Source organism: Amblyraja radiata, chromosome 22, assembly GCF_010909765.2.
Source record: "Amblyraja radiata isolate CabotCenter1 chromosome 22, sAmbRad1.1.pri, whole genome shotgun sequence".
Lineage (NCBI taxonomy): Eukaryota > Metazoa > Chordata > Chondrichthyes > Rajiformes > Rajidae > Amblyraja > Amblyraja radiata.
Genome location: NC_045977.1, coordinates 16,480,694 through 16,498,812, shown reverse-complemented (window position 1 = coordinate 16,498,812; position 18,119 = coordinate 16,480,694). Strand labels below are relative to the sequence as shown.

The 18,119-nt window shown below is 42.1% G+C and overlaps 1 protein-coding gene across 1 annotated transcript; it reads left to right on the top strand.

Annotated features, from left to right (window-relative positions):
- Window positions 1–1,056: 1,056 nt before the first annotated feature.
- thumpd1 (THUMP domain containing 1) lies at window positions 1,057–17,026 on the top strand. Its single transcript, XM_033040477.1, has 5 exons — window positions 1,057–1,246; window positions 1,379–1,584; window positions 7,333–7,498; window positions 10,186–10,434; window positions 16,119–17,026. The coding sequence occupies exons 2-5, from the start codon at window positions 1,381–1,383 to the stop codon at window positions 16,490–16,492; spliced, it is 993 nt and encodes a 330-aa protein (XP_032896368.1). The 5' UTR covers window positions 1,057–1,246; window positions 1,379–1,380; the 3' UTR covers window positions 16,493–17,026.
- The last annotated feature ends 1,093 nt before the right edge of the window (window positions 17,027–18,119 follow it).

The following is an 18,119-nucleotide window of genomic DNA, read 5'->3' as shown; positions in this document are numbered from 1 at the left end:
CATAAGGTCATCAGTGATAGGAGCAGAATTAGGCCATTCAGCACCAGTTCAACTTCCCCATTCAATCATGGCTGATCTATCTCTTCCTCCTAACCCCACTCTCCTGCCTTCTCCCCATAACTTCTGACACCCGTACTGATCAAGAATCCATCATGATTATAATCATGCAGTCTTACCGCTGACTGGTTAGCATGGAACAAAGCTGGATCAACTCACAATCAAGTCGGCTAAGAGAACAGATCTGCCGATCAGCTGATTGGCGTAGAAGACCAAATGAGGTCGAGATTGGCCACCTCACCCGGCACAGGCACCACATTTTCTGCAGGGTGGGGGAATTTCAAGTGCTCTCTCATAATTTTGTCCAGTTTAAAGGAGGTGCCGGACCACCAGTTGCCGGAAAATAGGTGGTGGACCTGTACCCACCTCCACTCTGAAGAAGGGTCTGAAGAAGGGTTTCGGCCCGAAACATCGCCTATTTCCTTCGCTCCATTGATGCTGCTGCACCCGCTGAGTTTCCCCAGCAATTTTGTGTACCTCCCACCTCCACTCTAGTGTGAACGCATTTCTTCCACCAAAACGTTGTCTGTCCATCTCCTCCACAGATGCTGCCTGACCCACTGAGTTCCCCCAGCAGGGTTTTTTGCAATAGGACAAATGGGATTGCTGTAAAGGAAACTAGCAGATATTTGACGGGCCAAAATGACTCCATGGTCTCTGAAGTGACCATAGATGTACTGAATGATTACATAATTCAGGCAGGAATATGAATGCACATATTTTTTTTAATGCAGACTCTCCATTAGTTTAAAGTTTATTATTATCACGTGTCGTGAGGTATCGCGGGACAGGCAGCATCTCTGGAGAGAAGGAATGGGTAACGTTTCGGGTCGAGACCCTTCTTCAGAATGTCTTGATTTTACGTGGGGAAAGGAGACAGTCTGAAAAAGGGTCTCGACCGGAAACGTCGCCTATTCTTTCGCGCCCTGGATGCTGCCTCACCCGCTGAGTTTCTCCAGCATTTTTGTCTACCTAACATTTACGACAGGTTTTATTTTGCTTTCAGTTTTTATAATTGTATCCAGAAAATGCCAATCTCGGTGATTTGCGAAATTGTAGCTGCTAGGCGGCAAAAGGAGACCATAGGTCCGGCAGCATTAGGACCCTGTACAGTATTAGTCTGGATGTGTCGCAGTTTAATGATGCGAAAGGGAGGAGTTCTGCAGAGTAGCCCTTCAGATTGTAAACGGTAAGATAAGATGTCATATGTTATGCGCAATGCATTTAAGGGAAGCATTTGTAGCTAGTTTGCACTATAATATCTTGTTTGTGCAGTTGCTTGAAATTAGAGCTGCCTTTTTTTTTTGTCTGTTTTAAACAGCCATGACCACAGCCGATCCAAAAGCGAAGAAGAGAACCAAGAGCTCATACTTGCGCCATGCGGCCAAGAAGTCCCGCGGGAGTCGAGAGCTGGAAGCTGGGATGCAGGGTCTGCTTATCACCTGCAACATGAACGAGAGAAAATGCACAGCAGAAGCGTACAGCTTGTTGAATGAGTATGCGGACCAACTATATGGCCCAGAAAAGGTGCGATGCAGCCAGAATGTGTAGTGGCTGTGAGTTGGGACACCGTGGGCATACAGGCAACTCTAAATCCAACTCCGTTATCTTTGTTCATTAATTCATTGACAATGTCACTGCCTCTGCCTAATTGTCCCTTAAATTGTCCTGAGGCAGCCACAATACATAAGGTGCTGAAATGGGGCAAACTGAGATAAAGCCTCACTCACATCTAGGGTTGCCAACTGTCCTGTATTAGCCGGACACCCCCTATATTGGGCTAAATTGGTTTGCCCCATACGGGACCGCCCTTGTGCCGTATTTGACTGGTACTACTTGGGTTGAGGGGACTCTGGTCGGAGCGCCGTGTCCAGCCTCACCTGTCCCAACGTAGTGCAGCCCATGGAGTGCAGCAGTAGCACCTCGCCCGTGGCCCCGTCGGTCGGCAGCCCGGCCAGCTGTTGGACCTTCGCTTACCGCCGACACCACCACCCCTCCTTCTCATGGCTCATCATCGGTTCATGAGTTGGATGGGGTGGCGGACTTCGCATACGATGTCGCACGGCCCGGGCCAAAACTCTTCAGCTGGCCCGTCGGCTGCGCTTTGTGTGCAGTCCAACACCTGGGCTAACTCGCCATTCACCCAGCCACGGCCGAGTCAGTCAACGAATTGCCGTTGGGATTTTGTCCTTTATTTTGACCTTTTGTCCCTTATTTGGGAGTGAGAAAGTTGGCAACCCTACTCACACCCATCATCTAAAAAGTGTGGATATGTGCACACATGATGCTGCATGTGCTGTCCCAACATTCAATACATGTAAAGCCTGTGATATAGGCAAATGTAGACATAAGGAACTGTAGATGCAGTATGTGAATGTCGCTGCTAATGGTAGCACAACAGGGTATTGGATTGTACAAAAGGACACAAACTGCTGGAGTAACACAGTAGGTCAGGCAGCATCTCTGGAGAATATGGATAGGTGACGTTTTGAGTTGACGCCCTTCTTCAGGACCCAAAACTTTGTGTCCTTTTGGGTATTAACCAGCATCTGCCATTCCTTGTTTCTAAATTATTGGATTGGTTAGATTGCTGGAATAATGATAGAGATGTATCAGTTTGAGTCCAAGCACAACAACCCGGCAATTTAAGTTAAATGATTTGATGTTTCCATTGAAGTGGGCAGGGTGGTCAACATTGTCTACATGGACCTTTTTGACAAGAACCCTCATTGTAGGCTGGTTTGCAAGGTGAAATCACATGGAATTGCCGGGTCGATGCTGTATGACTTGAATCAAATATATATTTGGTATGAATAATTGAAGATAGACACAAAAAGAACAAATGAATAATTATTGTCAGTAATGGTAATCATTGAATTATACTATTGTTTTACTAAAATATTAAACTTAAAGGAAGGATATATCTTCCTCACGGTGATTTGTGGCAGTGTAGTTGATGCCAATCTCCCTTCAAGGGAAATTAGGGATGAGTCAATGTTGACAGCATGTGTTTTCCCTCCCCCTCCCCCTCCCTGTGAAATGACATGCAGGACAGAGTAGGTCTGGATGGCAAATTTCCTTCCATAAAAGGCACATAGAGAGAAGTGCATTTAATACATTTGCGGGGATGCACAAGGCAAGGGAATATATAGTAATTGAGTAATGCCGAGATACAGCGGATTCAGAAAGTATTCAGACCCCTTGAATTTTTCCACATTTTGTTACGCTAAAACCTTATTCTAAAATGAATATATTCTTTTTTTTATCATCAATACTCCATAATAAAAAAAAGCGAAAACGGGTGTTTAGAAAATTTTGCTAAGTAATTAAATAGAAATAATTGAAATATCACATGTACATAAGTATTCAGACCCTTTACTCAGTACTTTGTTGAGGCGCGTTTGGCAGTGACCACAGCCTCAAGTCTTCTTGGGTATGATGCTCCAAGCTCGGCACACCTGTATTTGGGTAATTTTTTCCATTCTTCTCTGCAGATCCTCTCAAGCTCTGTCAGGTTGGATGGGGAGTGTCGATGCACAGCTATTTTCAGGTCCCTCCAGAGATGTTCGATAAGGTTCAAGTTCAGGCTCTGGCTGGGCCATTCAAAGACATTCACAGACTTGTCACAAAGCCACTCCTGCATTGCCTTGGCTCTGTGCTTAGGGTCATTGTCCTGTTGGAAGGTGAACCTCCGCCCCAATCTGCGGTCCAGAACGCTCTGGAGTTGGTTTTCATCAAAGATCTCTCTGTACTTTGCTCCGTTCATCTTTCCCTCAATCCTGCCGCTGAAAAAGATCCCCACAGTATGACGCTGCCACCACCATGCTTCACCGTAGGTATGGTATTGACCAGGTGATGAGCGGTGCCTGGTTTCCTCCAGACGTGACGTGACTTTGGCATTCTGGCCAAAGAGTTCAATCTTGGTTTTATCAGACCAAAGAATCTTGTTTTTCATGGTCTGAGAGTCCTTTAAGTGCCTTTTGGCAAATTCAAGCAGGCTCTCATGTGCCTTTTATTGAGGAGTGGCTTCTGTCTGGCCACTCTACTATAAAGGCCTGATTGGTGGAGTGCTGCAGATATAGTTATGTTTCTGGAAGGTTCTCCCATCTCTGGGAGGAACTCTGGAGCTCTGTCAGAGTGACCTCCCTGACCAAGGCCCTTCTCCCCCCGATTGCTCGGTTTGGCCAGACAGCCAGCTCTATGAAGAATCCTGGTGGTTCCAAAGTTCTTCCATTTAAGAATGACAGAGACTACTGTGCTCTTCAGGACCTGCAATGCTGCAGAAATTGTTTTATACCCTTCCCCAGATCTGTGTCTCGACACAATCCTGGCTCGGAGGTCTACGGGCAATTCCTTCGTCTTCATGGCTTGGTTTTTGTTCTGACATGCACTGTCAACTGTGGGACCTTTTATAGACAGGCATGTGCCTTTCCAAATCATGTCCAATCAATTTAATTTACCACTGGTGGACTCCAATCAAGTTGTAGAAACATCTCAAGGATAATCAATGGAAACAGGATGAACCTAAGCTCAATTTTGAGTGTCATAGGACAGCAAAAGGGCCTGTAAATGATATTTCAGTTATTTCTCTTTAATTTGCAAAATTTTCTAAAAGCCTGTTTTGCTTCTTCATTCTGGGGTATTGTGTGTAGATTGATGATTTAAAAAAAAGAATTAATCCATTTTAAAATAAGGCTGTAACGTAACAAAATGTAGAAAAAGTGAAGGAGTCTGAATACTTTCTGACTGCACTGTATATGGCAGAACAGAGGAACTTTGGAGCATGTATCCCACTAAGTTGGCAGGACAGTTACAAAAGATGATTAAAGACTCATGGTGTCTTTTCCTTTCACTGAAGCACAGGAGGAGGTAGTTTGTTAGAATTAAATACAGTACTTGTAAGGCTGCAGCTTATAGTTCCAGTCATTATATTAGTGAAAATATAATTACATCAAGGGGGTGCAGAGGAGATTTACAAGGAGATTGTCAGGAATAGATAACTTTATTCATGAGGAAGATTGGATAATCTAGAATTTTATCCTTCTGAACAAGGAAGGCCAAAGGAAATTTTAATTAAGATTTCTAAAAGTATGAAGGGCCTAAAAGAGCAAGTAGGGCATATTTCTTCTAGAGGAGTTTACAATGGTAATCAGTAGAAGGATTAGAGTTGACTGGACTTATTTTTTTGTCTACAGCATAGTTAGAGTTTCGAATTCAATGCCTGGAAGAGGTGGAAACCTCATCCCATTTAACAGTATTTGTACTTGGATGTCTAAAGATTTATTTCTGGAAAGTGAGATTAGGCTGGGTAGGCTTTATAATTATTGACATTTATAGGATGAGGCAAATGTGTCTGCTTCTGTGTTATACACTTTTTATGATTCTTGTGAACCAGATGCAATGATCCAGTAATTTCAAGATTCACCATAACTAATGGTCAGTCTTTAGCTGGGTTTATTTAACTGACTGCGTTTTAGATTTCCTCTCCAATTCTTACTTTTGAGCTGGTGTCTCTGAACTCTAAATCCAGGCTCCAGGCCTCTGTATTATCCATCAGATAACATCACCACCACCTTCCCTATACTGTTTTCTGTTTCATTCCTATTTGGAATTAGCAGTCTGGAAGAAAATCAAAATATTTCCAAAAATACTTTCACATTGGTTGCAGTTTTCAAAGCAGTAACTCCAGCACTGGAAAATGTAAGAATTATATGTCTGGAGATTTTGTGTTAGTATTGGTTGATATTTATATGTTTGGACTTTATAACCGCAGCTTTGATGGAGTGGGGAGGAGCAAGACAGAAACTAGGTTGTTAGATTCCCATAATTGTTTCAACTGAACTCTAAAGCGCCGACTGATCGCAAATGTTGTCACTTGGTTTAGATTTTAAATACTTGATGTTAGCAATGCTGTTGGTTGATGTTGTAATACATAGATACATAGACAATAGGTTTCCAATGTGGGCCGTTCGGCCCTTCGAGCTAGCACCACCATTCAATGTGATCATGGCTGATCATCCACAATCAGTACCCCATTCTTGTCTTCTCCCCATATCCCTTGATTCCAATAGCCCTAAGAGCTCTACCTAACTCTCTTTTAAATGCATCCAATGAATCTGCCTCCGTTGCCTTCTGTGGCAGAGAATTCCACAAATTCACAACTCTCTGTGTGAAAAGGTTTTCCCTCATCTCAGTTCATAATGGCCTACCCCCTATTCTTAAACTGTGGCCCCTGGTTCTGGACTCCCCCAATATCGGGAACATGTTTCCTTCATCTCGTGTGTCCAATCCCTTAATAATTTTATATGTTTTGCCTCTCATCCTTCCAAATTCCAGTGAATACATCATTTAAGACATTTTGTACCTACTGTATGTCTTGGCTTTAATATGTTAAAAAGGCTCTGTCATGCATTCCCATTGGCGAACCAATGGATTTTCAATAACTGCGGACTATCTGGTTTTCTATTGTCCTGCTATCTAATATCTGAATGTGAAAAGTTGTGTTACGTGGTGCTCTTGTTGCTGGCAATATTGAAGCAATTGTGCAGTCATTTTAACAACTTCTGAGTGAACAAAGGTGGTTATTTGCGATCCATGTTTTGTAAAAGGGATGGTCAGAGCTGAATATTTTATAAACCATGCTTTCCCATAACTTTTAATACATTTTAAAATGCGTTGTGCAACATATTTATCACAAAGTAGTTTGGTGATGTATAGGAATTATATTCCAAGTTTGTTAAGAACAAGAAATGGAAAGCAAGCAAAGTAGACCTATGGTCCCTCATATCTGCTCCACAATTCAAAAAGATCACAATTGATCTTTTGCCCCCATCCCTTGATTCTGGTAATATCTAAAAATGCAATTAATATCTGTCCAGAAGGGAAAACAGAAATCATTCATTTGAAAAATATGTTAAGAAACCAGTCAATATGACATGTGGATACTTCCATGTTCATTCAATGAATTTGGGGTCCTTCTGGAACATTTAAACTATTGTTTAAAACTTCTTCAAGGGGCTGGTCAGTTATTTATGTGGGAGTAGTAGACTAAGTAATTAATGGAAACAGCAAAAGCTTATCAAATGTAAGACACTTGTATTCATGGTGGGCCTGGTTGTGAACAGATAATATATAATTTGCATAGGACAGCATTTTTTCCTGTAATGGAGTACTGAACTTGGGGGTTTGTGGATAAGTGTGTTATGTAGCAAAGGAAGCATAGTATCTTGGTTTACCTTTTTAAAATATTCAGATTTTACATTTGTTTTTACATAGTTTGTAGAGGAATCTAACAGTGAGGATGAGGAAGATGATGATGCCGAAGCTGCTCTGAAGAAGGAAGTAAATCAGATCAGTGCATCAACACAGAAGCAACTCCGCCGATTCCAGGCTTTGGACAGTGGGGCCAACAATGTTGTCTTCATCAGAACTCAAAACATCGGTGACGTTATTTTCTTTTCAATTCTGGATTGAATTGTGTCCCAACTGTGAGAGGAATGTTGTAATAATTTCCCTTTTTTTCCCTTCCCTACTAAATAAACCTGAAGGGGAATACAACTCGTAGCAGAGTCATGGCCAAAGTAGTTCATTACGGAAACGGACCACTCGGCCCAACTCGTTCATACGAACCACGATCCTCCATCTGAGCTACTACCATTTGCTTGCTATGGTCCATATACTTCAAAACCTGTCCTATTCATGTATCTGTCAAAGTGTCTGTAAAAAAATGTTCTTATCTGCCTCAACTACTTCCTCTGTCAGCTCTTTCCATATACCAACCACCCTCTTTGAAAACGTTACTTTAAGGTCCCCATTAAATCTTCTGGTTCTTGATTCCCTTACCCTGGGTAAAAGTCTGTGCATTCACTCTATCAATTCCCCTTATAATTTTATACGCATCTATAAAATCACCCCCTTAGCCTCCTCCACGCCAAGGAAAAATGTCCAGGGTTTCCCAATCTCTCCCTATAGCTCAGGTCCTCGAGTTCTGGCAACGTCTTCGTAAATCTTTTCTTTACTACCCTGTCTACCTGTGGTGGCATTTACAGGGTGCTGTGCACTTGTACTGCTAAATCCTTATGTTTTACAACACTTCCCAGGACTCTACCATTTGCTGCGATCGTTCTGTCTTGGTTTGACTTCACAAAATGCAACACCTCACACTTGCCAGCATTGAACTCCATTAATCTTCAACCCACTTGCCCAGCTGATCAAGATCCTGATCTAGTTTTTGATAAGCCTCTTCACTATCTAGGAAACCACCTATTTTAGTGTAATCTCCAAACTTACGAATCAAGTCTCTTATTGACAGTGTTCAATAAATATGGGGCATAGATTTACAGCAATTAGTCAAAGAAGTAAAGGGGAAATGTGGAAAGATTATTTAGTCAGGATGGCGATTGGAATTTGATGTCTGTGTAAATTCTCTGGTTTGTTTTATGTGGGGGTCCGGGGAAACCTTTTCAGTTTCTTACCTTGCTGGATTGTTTTCCGGGTGGCATCTCCGGTCGCTCTGCGGCCTACCATCGATGGAGCTGGAGGCCTCCTCGGAGGGACTTTGAGCCCCACCGCGGGGCGTGGACTTAACATCGGAGTCGATCCCTTTCCTGGGATCGCTTCACCTGCGGCCTGCGGACTTTACATCGAGAGCTCGCAGTCTCGGGAGACGCTAGTCAGGAGCTCCAACAATGCAGGGGCTTGACCAGCCCCGACGCGGGATTCGATCGCCCGACGCGGGGGAGCTGACATCCCCCCGATGCAGGAGCTGATCGCCCCGATGCGGAGGGCCAAAACACCGCCGGCTACGGGAGTCAAGATCGGCCCGTCAATGGAGGGCTCGAGGCCCCCGACCGCGGGGGAGCAAAGAAGGGAAGAGATTTGAACTTTTTTTTCGCCTTCCATCACAGTGAGGAATGTGTAGGAGTCACTGTGATGGATGCTTATGTTAAAATGTGTTTTTTTGAGTCTGGTGCTTTTTAAATTGTATGACTGACCTGGCCAGTGAATTTCACTACACCAAAAAAAGGTGTCTGACAATAAATTAACTTATGAACTTATTATAGTAATTGGCCAGAGGCTGATGTGGAGCATAAAAACTTCTTATGCAATATATGAGTATAAATACAGCGGACTAGAAGTTCATCGGTGCTCTGGAGGGGGGTCAGAGGAGCTAAGGGTTGTTTTCGTTATGGGCCTAGGCAGCAAGGTTTAGCAGTGCCTGAGGAATTGATACCAGTGAATGAACATTACATACTTTCCTTTGCCATACCATTGAAAAGTGCTCAAGGGAAATTGGGAAGTAATACCCCTGTCCCACTTAGGAAACCTGAACGGAAACCTCTGGAGACTTTGTGCCCCACCCAAGGTTTCCGTGCGGTTCCCGGAGGTTGCAGGTGGTTGCCGGAGGTTGCAGGTAGTGGAAGCAGGTAGGGAGACTGACAAAAACCTCCAGGAACCACACGGAAACCTTGGGTGGGGCGCAAAGTCTCCAGAGGTTTCCGTTCAGGGTTCCTAAGTGGGACAGGGGCATAAGGACTGGGCCTGGGTCCAGGATACTGTAAAGGAGAGAGAGTCGATTTGGTGTCTAGTCTAGTCCCGTGTACATGGGAATGCGATTGGTGAGTGGAACTGGGATTTGGTGATCAGTACTGTTTTGGAAGGTCATCTATCGATTTCCCTCCACAATACCGTCTAACCCACTGAGTTCCTCCAGCACTTTGTTTTAAACTTAACAGAGAGATGGGTTCAGGACTGTGGTAAGAAGGATCCCAGAGAGTATTTAGCTTTGCAAATGGAAATGGGTGAATTCAGTGATATAAAAAATTGCATGGGTTAGAGATCTGTAATTTATTGTGTCAGCTGAACACATTATGTAATGATGTGAGCATTGAATCTTACTTCTGAAGTTTGATTCTCATAACTTCTCTGGTACTTTGTTGCCACTTTTGCTCTTCTGATTTGAGATATTCTACTTAGTGTGTGTAAAGCAAAGATATAAGCTCAACATTTTATTAGCATGTTATTTATTTGAAATCAGCACTCTGAACAGATAGGATATGTGTGATATGAAAGCATGAACTTGGTAATTTTGTGAATCTAAAACGCCCCTTTTTTTTAACTCAAAAACAGAACCGGACAAATTAGCTCATTACATTTTGAAGGATCTACATACCACCAAGAAGAAGAAAACCAGAGCTATTCTGCGGATGTTGCCAGTGTCTGGGTCCTGCAAGGCTTTCATGGAGGAGATCCCAAAGTACTTTGAGACTTTCCTGGAACCCTGGTTCAAAGATCCCAATAAGGCTACTTTCCAGATTGTTTATAAAGCTAGGAATAACAGTCACATGAGCAGAGATGATGTCATCAAGGCCCTGGCAGGTAAATCTAAATTCTTTCTATATTTTGATTGGTTGAAAGATTGTTCTATGTTATCCTACGTTTGCATCCATTCCCAAAGCACTATGGGCAATTTGCAGACGTCAATTTGCCTACAGACCACACGTTTTTGGATGTGGGAGGAAACCGGAGCACCGGGAAAAAACATGCACTCGGAGGGAGAGCGTGCAAACTTCACACAAACTTCCAAGGTTAGGGTTGAACTTGGGCCTCGGAGGCTGTGAGACAGTAGCTCTCCTTGCTGCATCACTCTGCAGCTATTTCAAAGCTGGTTTTAAATAAAGATGAAATCTGACATTAGAACCAACTATGTAGACAAGATGTTGCCTTTTTCATACAGTGCCCTCCATAATGTTTGAGACAAAGACCCATCATGTATTTATTTGCCTTTGTACTCCAGAATTTGAGATTTGTAATATAAAAAAAATAAATCACATGTGGTTAAACTGCACATTGTCACATTTTAATAAAGGCCATTTTTATACATTTTGATTTCACCATGTAGAAATTACAGCGGTATTTATACATAGTCCCCCCCCATTTTAGGGCACCATAATGTTTGGGACACCGCAATGTCATGTAAATGAAAATAGTCATGTTTAGTATTTTGTGCATATCCTTTCCAAGCAATGACTGCTTGAAGTCTGCGATTCATGGACATCTCCAGTTGCTGGGTGTCTTCTCTGGTGATACTCTGCCAGGCTTGTATTGTAGCCATCTTTAGCTTATGCTTATTTTGGGGGCTAGAGTCCCTTTCAGTTTTCTCTTCAGCATATAAAAGGCATGCTCAATTGGGTTCAGATCGGGTGATTGACTTGACCACTCAAGAATTGACCATTTTTTAGCTTTGGAAAAACTCCTTTGTTGTTTTAGCAATGTTTGGGCTCATTGTCTTGTTGTAAAATGAAATGCCGGATAATGAGTTTTGAAGCATTTGTTTGAACTTGAGCAGATAGGATGTCGATACACTTCAGAATTCATTATGCTACTACCATCAGCAGTTGTATCATCAATGAAGATAGGTAAACCAGTACCTTCAGCAAATTCCCAGGCCATAACACCCCCACCACTGTTTCACAGATGAGGTGGTATGCTTTGGATCTTGGGCAGTTCCTTCTCTCCTCCATACTTTGCTCTTGCCATCACTCTGATATAAGTTAATCTTCGTCTCATCTGTCCACAAGACCTTTTTCCAGAACTGTGGTTGCTCTTTTAAGTACTTCTTGGCAAACTATAAACTGGACATCCTGTTTTTGCGGCTAACTAGTGGTTTGCATCTTGCAGTGTCACCTCTGTATTTCTGTTCATGAAGTCTTCTGTGGACTGTGATCATTGACAAATCCACACCTGACTTCTGAAGAGTGTTTCTGATCGGTCGGACAGGTGTTTGGGGATTTTTCTTTATTATAAAGATAATTCTTCTGTCATTAGCTGTGGAGCTCTTCCTTGGCCTGCCAGTCCCTTTGCAATTAGTAAGCTCACCAGTGCTCTTTTTCTTCTTAATGATGTTCCAAACAGTTGATTTTGGTAAGCCTAAAGTTTGGCTGATGTCGCTAACAGTTTTATTCTTGTTTCTCAGTCTCATAATGGCTTCTTTGACTTTCATTGGCATAACTTTGGTCCTCATGTTGATAAACAGCAAAAAAAAAAATCCAAATGTGATCGAAGAACTGGAGGAAAGACTGGGTGCTGAGAGCTCTCTTATACCTGCATTAAGGTGGCATTTAAAAACACCTGAGCAGTTATAGACACCTGTGAAGCCAGGTGTCCCAAACATTATGGTGCCCTGAAATGGGGGATTATGTATAAACACAGCTGTAATTTCTACATGGTAAACCAAAAGTGTATAAAAATACTCTCTAATAAAATCTGACAATGTGCACTTTAATCACATGTGATTTTTTTCTATTACAAATCTCGAATTGTGGAGTATAGAGGCAAATAAATAAATGATGGGTCTTTGTCCCAAACATAATGGAGGGCACTGTATATGGTAAGACTTGTGGCATTTTTTGAATACAGTCAGTTTTATTTTTGAATAAGCCTTTTTTCATTGCAGCTTTCTGGACAAAGTCCTAAAACTCTGTTACCCTGTAAATGCTTTTGTGCGTTTTGTTGTCTAGTAATCATGGAGTTGGATTACAGCCTGTTCCTTTTTAGAAATCCATATATACCCTATGCGGATATTTTCCCCTCCCTTCCTCTTCAGTTATTTAAATAACTATCAAGTTAATATGATAAAATTACCTTTTTAACAAATTCACACTGGCTTTCTGTGATCAAATCATACTTGTCCAGATGATTATTGCTTCTACTAAATATTGTTTCCAGAACTTTCCTTGGTAAACCTAGATACTATATTATTCTCTCCATGAACAAGAATACATATTTGTTGTTTTTCCAGTCCCACTGGCTCAATAAATGTTTAGAAGGTTCTGAACATGGCTTCTGCAATCTTCTCTCTTAAATCCCCCAACAATCCCATCTCGATCAGGTAATTTGTCCACTTTAAATGCAGCTTTCTTCCTGATACATTTATCTTTAAAAAATTTTTTTTTTAACCCATCCAGAAGCTCAATTTCATCTACCTTTACTAGCGTCAACAGCGACATCTTCCTTAGTGAAGATTGATGTGAAGAACTAATTCGTTACCTCAACTGTGCCCTTTGTCTCCATGAGTGACTTTCCTTTCTCGTCTCTGTTCACTTTCATCTCTCTTTTTATAATCTTTTTCCTGTTCACATGCCGAGAGAATATTTTTGGATTCCCTTTTTATATCAGCTGTCAGACTTCTGATTAGTTGAGAGATACAGAGTGGAAACAGGCCCTTCAGCCTACCGGGTCCGTGCCGACCAGCGATCCCTGCATATTAACACTATCCTACACACACTAGTGACAATTTATTTTTACATTTACCAAGCCAATTAACCTACAAATCTGTACGTCTTTGAGTGTGGGAGGAAACCGAAGATCCCCAAGAAAATCCATGCAGGTCACGGGGAGAACGTACAAACTCCGTACAGTAGTCTGGATCGAACCCGGGTCTCCGGCGCTGTATTTGCTGTAAGGCAGCAACTCTACTGCTGTGCCGCCGTTGCTTTCTATTCTTGTTGCCTCCCTTATTTCCTTTTTTTACTTTGCCTCTGAACTTTTTCAATCATTCTGGTTCTTGTATGTATAAAAACCTGGCATCTTTCATGTTTCTTTCCTGCTTAATTTTTCTCTGCCTTTCTGGTCAGACAGAGAGCATGGGTTTTAATTTCCCTACTCTTGTCCTTCATGGGAATGTATCTCAACTGTAACTGAAACATTTCTACTTGAAAGGCCTCCCATTGTGAAACAACAGTTTTGCCTGCCAAACTTTGATTCCAATTTACCAAAGCCAGACTTGTTCTCGTCCTATTGAACTTGGCTCTTCTCCAACTCACCAGTTTACCTTGGAGTCCTCTATATCCTCTTCCATTGCTATTCTAAACCTTTTGATACTGTTTGCTAGATGTTGCCCCACTGACACTTGCTCCAGTTAGTCTGGCTCTTTTCCCAGAACAAAGTCTATTAATGTTTTGTTGTGCCAGAAATGAATGAGGAAGAAAGTTCTGCTGAACAAACGTCAGACACTCCTTTCCCCTCCATCTATCCCAGTCTTTGTTTGGATCGGTAAAGTCTCTTTGCCCTATTGTTTGGCATATCCTCTGCAATTTCCCAGGTAACTTGCTTCTTAGTATCCTCCCATTCAGTCCTTAGGTCGTAGAATAGTACCAGTAGTGTATTTGCACCATTATTGCTTCTTAATTCTAAACAGATAGGATGTCATGGTGAGTCGATGACAGGATATTTATCTCCAGCATTGCAATATTCTCAATCAGTTATTTGTTCATTTATTTATATTATGACCTGTGCATCATTAGCAAAGCCAAATTTAATCACCCACCTCCAATTGCCTTTCAACTGAGTTGGCCATTTCAGGGAGCATTTAAGAATGAACCACATTAGTGCATCTGGAATTGTATATAAGCAGACATCCTTCCAGTAGAATGTTACTGAACCAAATGGTATTTTTAAAACACACTTTGTCATATTCATGATCATAATCAAACTTTATTAGCCAAGTATGTTTTGCAACATACGAGGAATTTGATTTGCCATACGGTCATACCATTAAAAAGCAACAAAACACACAAAATACATTTTAACATGAACATCCACCATAGTCACTCGTCCACATTCCTCACTGTGATGGAAGGCGAAAAAAAGTTAAATGTCTTCCCTTCTTTGTACTCCTGCGGTTGGGGGCCTCGAGCCTTCCGCTGATGGGACGATCTTGGCTCCCGTAGCCGGCGGTCGTGCCCTCCGCGTCGGGCCGATCAAACTCCTGCATGCGGGGTGCATGAGGGGGGATATCAGCTTCCCGTGCCGGGCGATCTGACCCCGGGTCGGGCTGGTCGAACCTTCTGCGTCGTATGGAGCTTCCCGACATCGGTCTGTACCCGAGACTGCGAGCGCCTCGATGGCGAAATCCACAGGCACCCATTGGAAAAAAAAGTTCCCCCTGGCGCCTTCCCCCACCCCTCACATAAAACAAAACCACTTTACCACTGGCTAGGTTTCTTAAAAGTTCTGGATTAGTTTAATTTTAAGTTCCAATGACGTGACCTCCACAGCCGTCTGTATTGAATTGAATAGAATACTTTTATTGTCATTCAGACCTTACGGTCTGAACAAAATTTCTGTAGCAATTAATTTCACAGGTTCACTTCCCTCTGACTAAAGAAGTCTGCCATGGTGCAATGTGAACTCTGCATTTTTAATCCAATAATTTGGTCCCAGTGATGCCACAGAGGTGCTCTTTCTTGCACTCCATTCTAAACATTTAAAGGGTGCAAACTAATATTGTGGTGCACGTAAAATGAAGATGGAAGAATGGTTATTAAATTCTCCAAGGTTCTCCAGACCAGGCCACATTCTGGTGAATCTCCTATGTACTCACTCCAGCATAACCACATCTCCCCCATCCTTCCTTTAGTGTGGCTCCCAGAATTGTAGAGAAAATGGAAATTGTGTTCTAACCAGTGTTTTGTGAGTTTGCAGCATAAGATACCACCCTTAAATGCTGCCATTGCTGGCCTGTCGACTGTATTGCTACTTTCAGTGGACCATGACTCTTGTTTATCAACAGTACTTAATGTTCGAGTCTATGCAGTACTTAATACGAGCATTCCCATTCCCCAATAATTTTCCCTAGAAATCCCACATAGTTGCAGGGGAGAGGATGCAAACTCCAAATAGGTGGTACCAGAGGTTTGGATTTAACTGAGCAGCACTCTACAGTTGCGCCACTGCCCATATGAAGTGGCTTGGGACAGCTTTGCTTTGTGGAAGGTATTTTTCAAATTGAAGCTAAAATTTAAGATAGGCATCATGGTGTTGGAGTCATTCAGGGGATCAGGCAGCAACTCTGGGGCGTCTCTTTTTCTCCAGAGATGCTGCCTGACCCGCTGAGTTACTCCAACACTGTGTCTTTGGTATAAACCAGCATCTGCAGTTCTTTGCTTGTACAGCTTGTTCTAGAACATGCAATCTATATTTGTTAGTGATCAGCCAGTGTTTTCCCCATTTTTCTTTTGCATGTTTGGAAGGAATTACTGACTTGGTTTCTCATTTTTCAGGAGTAGTAGTAAATTTGAATGCTGAAAACAAAGTTGATCTTGGTCATCCTGAATACACCATCATAGTGGAGATAATCAAAGGTGTGTGCTGTGTGAGTGTAGTCCGAGATTATTTACTTTTCCGCAAATACAACCTGCAAGAGGTAACAAAAAATGATGTTGAGGAGAAATCAATAAAAGGAACCTGCTCTCCTCCCTCTAAAATTGATGGCCATGTGGGTTCAAAAGAGCGACTGGAAGAAAAGGAACTTGACAAGAAAGCTGAAGAAGACGAGCAGGAATTGGAGCCACATGTCATGGGTACTGGAGATGCATTTCAAGAGCAGAAAAACAGGGAACAGAAAGCCGAAAAGGAGACCTGCGTTTACAGTTAGAATAACCAGCCTGAATCATAGTCTGGTGGCTTGTGATTGTTAAACACTTTTTGTGTGATTTTGGACAACAAATCTTTTCTAAGTTACCCCTTTGCACCTGTTAAGGAGTCGTGTATTGCTCCTGACTACTCTGCCCGAAGTATTTACATATTGTAAATGAGCAAGGCGGGATGTTTAACTTTTTAAACAAACACGCTGTGATGGTTAATCTCGTTTTCTGACCTGCTTCAGGTTGTTCCTGTTAAAAGCAAATCTTGCTACTTTTTTCAAAATAGATATTTGAATCATCTTTTTTTTTTAAAGCAAAATTGTTTTGGGGCAAATTTCAATTAAAATTGATTTTTACCTCAAATTTTATGTTAATATGATTTTTACAACGATTTGGATATCGGATACTCTGGTTTAATTGCATTGTCAGTCTCGGCTGCATCAGGATTTCAGAATCAATCTGAGTATGGTTGCATGCTGGTTATGTTTCTGGTGGGGAGATGGTTGTTGGATATATGGTTTATTAAACTCGCATGTACATTCCAATATTGAGTGCCTGTGAATATCATTGCAACTAGTTTCTCTTCAGCATAACCTTTGGTTATTAAACTAGTCACGAGTTCAAACCTAGGATGGAATCGGGTATGTAATTAATTCAGGAACTGGACTGCTCTTCAGTAATGAATTCATATTTTAGTTTCGAGATACAGCGTGGAAACAGGCCCTTCGGCCCACTGAGTCCATGCCGACCATCGATCACCAGTGCACTAGTTCTATGTACTACACACCAAGGACAATTTACAGAAGCCAATTAACTTATAAACCTGCATGTCTTTCGAATGTAGGAAACCGGAGAAAACCCATACGGTTACAGGAAGAGCGTACAAAATCTGCGCAGACGGCACCGGATCAAACCTGGATCACTGGCGCTGTGAGGCAGCAGCTCCACCCTGTGCTACTGTGCCACCCTTAAACTCCAATTTCTAAACTCCAGTTGGTTAACTGTTTTGAGAAAGCAAAACTTTTCCTTCCCTTGTATGGACCCCTTTGTAACTAGGCCAATAGCAATGTGGGCTCACTCTCAACTGCATCCCAAAATAGCTGATTAAGCCACTCTGGTTCAATGGCAATAAGAAAATAAACTGGTCTTGTCATTTACACCACGTGAATCAATTAACAAAAGTATGGGTACCATGAACTTTGGTTGGAATGTAAAAGTGACAAGTGATGGCTTTGAGTCTCAACATAAGAGACTGCCAATATTTATTAAGACTTTGATAACTTCATTTAAAATGGAAATGGCAACCAGGAATCTAAGTTCTGAGCCATGTGAACATATGAGAGGCTGCCTCTCGTTTCCAAATTAATGATTCAGTATATTGGTTACAGAATCATTATGCTAATGTATAGTTCCATACTTTACTTTAAAACATGCTGTGTCTTCCTTCGGGGTGGGGGGGGGGGGGGGGGGGGGAGAAGGAGAAGGAGAAGGAGAAGGAGGGGATGTCTTCCTCTTACTGAGTACCTTTAAAAACAGTTCTTTGTGTGAAGTTCAGACATTGAGTTTTGGCCGGCTGAGTGTCACCACTGCCTGCTCTCGTTTCAAGGAAGTCTAAATATATATAACATCTTTCCTGGT

Bases quoted from the DNA above. Each gene is read 5' to 3' on its own strand.
- thumpd1 (XM_033040477.1), top strand. From the start codon at position 1,381: ATGACCACAGCCGATCCAAAAGCGAAGAAGAGAACCAAGAGCTCATAC. The intron at 1,585-7,332 runs GTGCGATGCAGC...GTTTTTACATAG, and splicing joins AACTATATGGCCCAGAAAAG to TTTGTAGAGGAATCTAACAG. The intron at 7,499-10,185 runs GTGACGTTATTT...ACTCAAAAACAG, and splicing joins CATCAGAACTCAAAACATCG to AACCGGACAAATTAGCTCAT.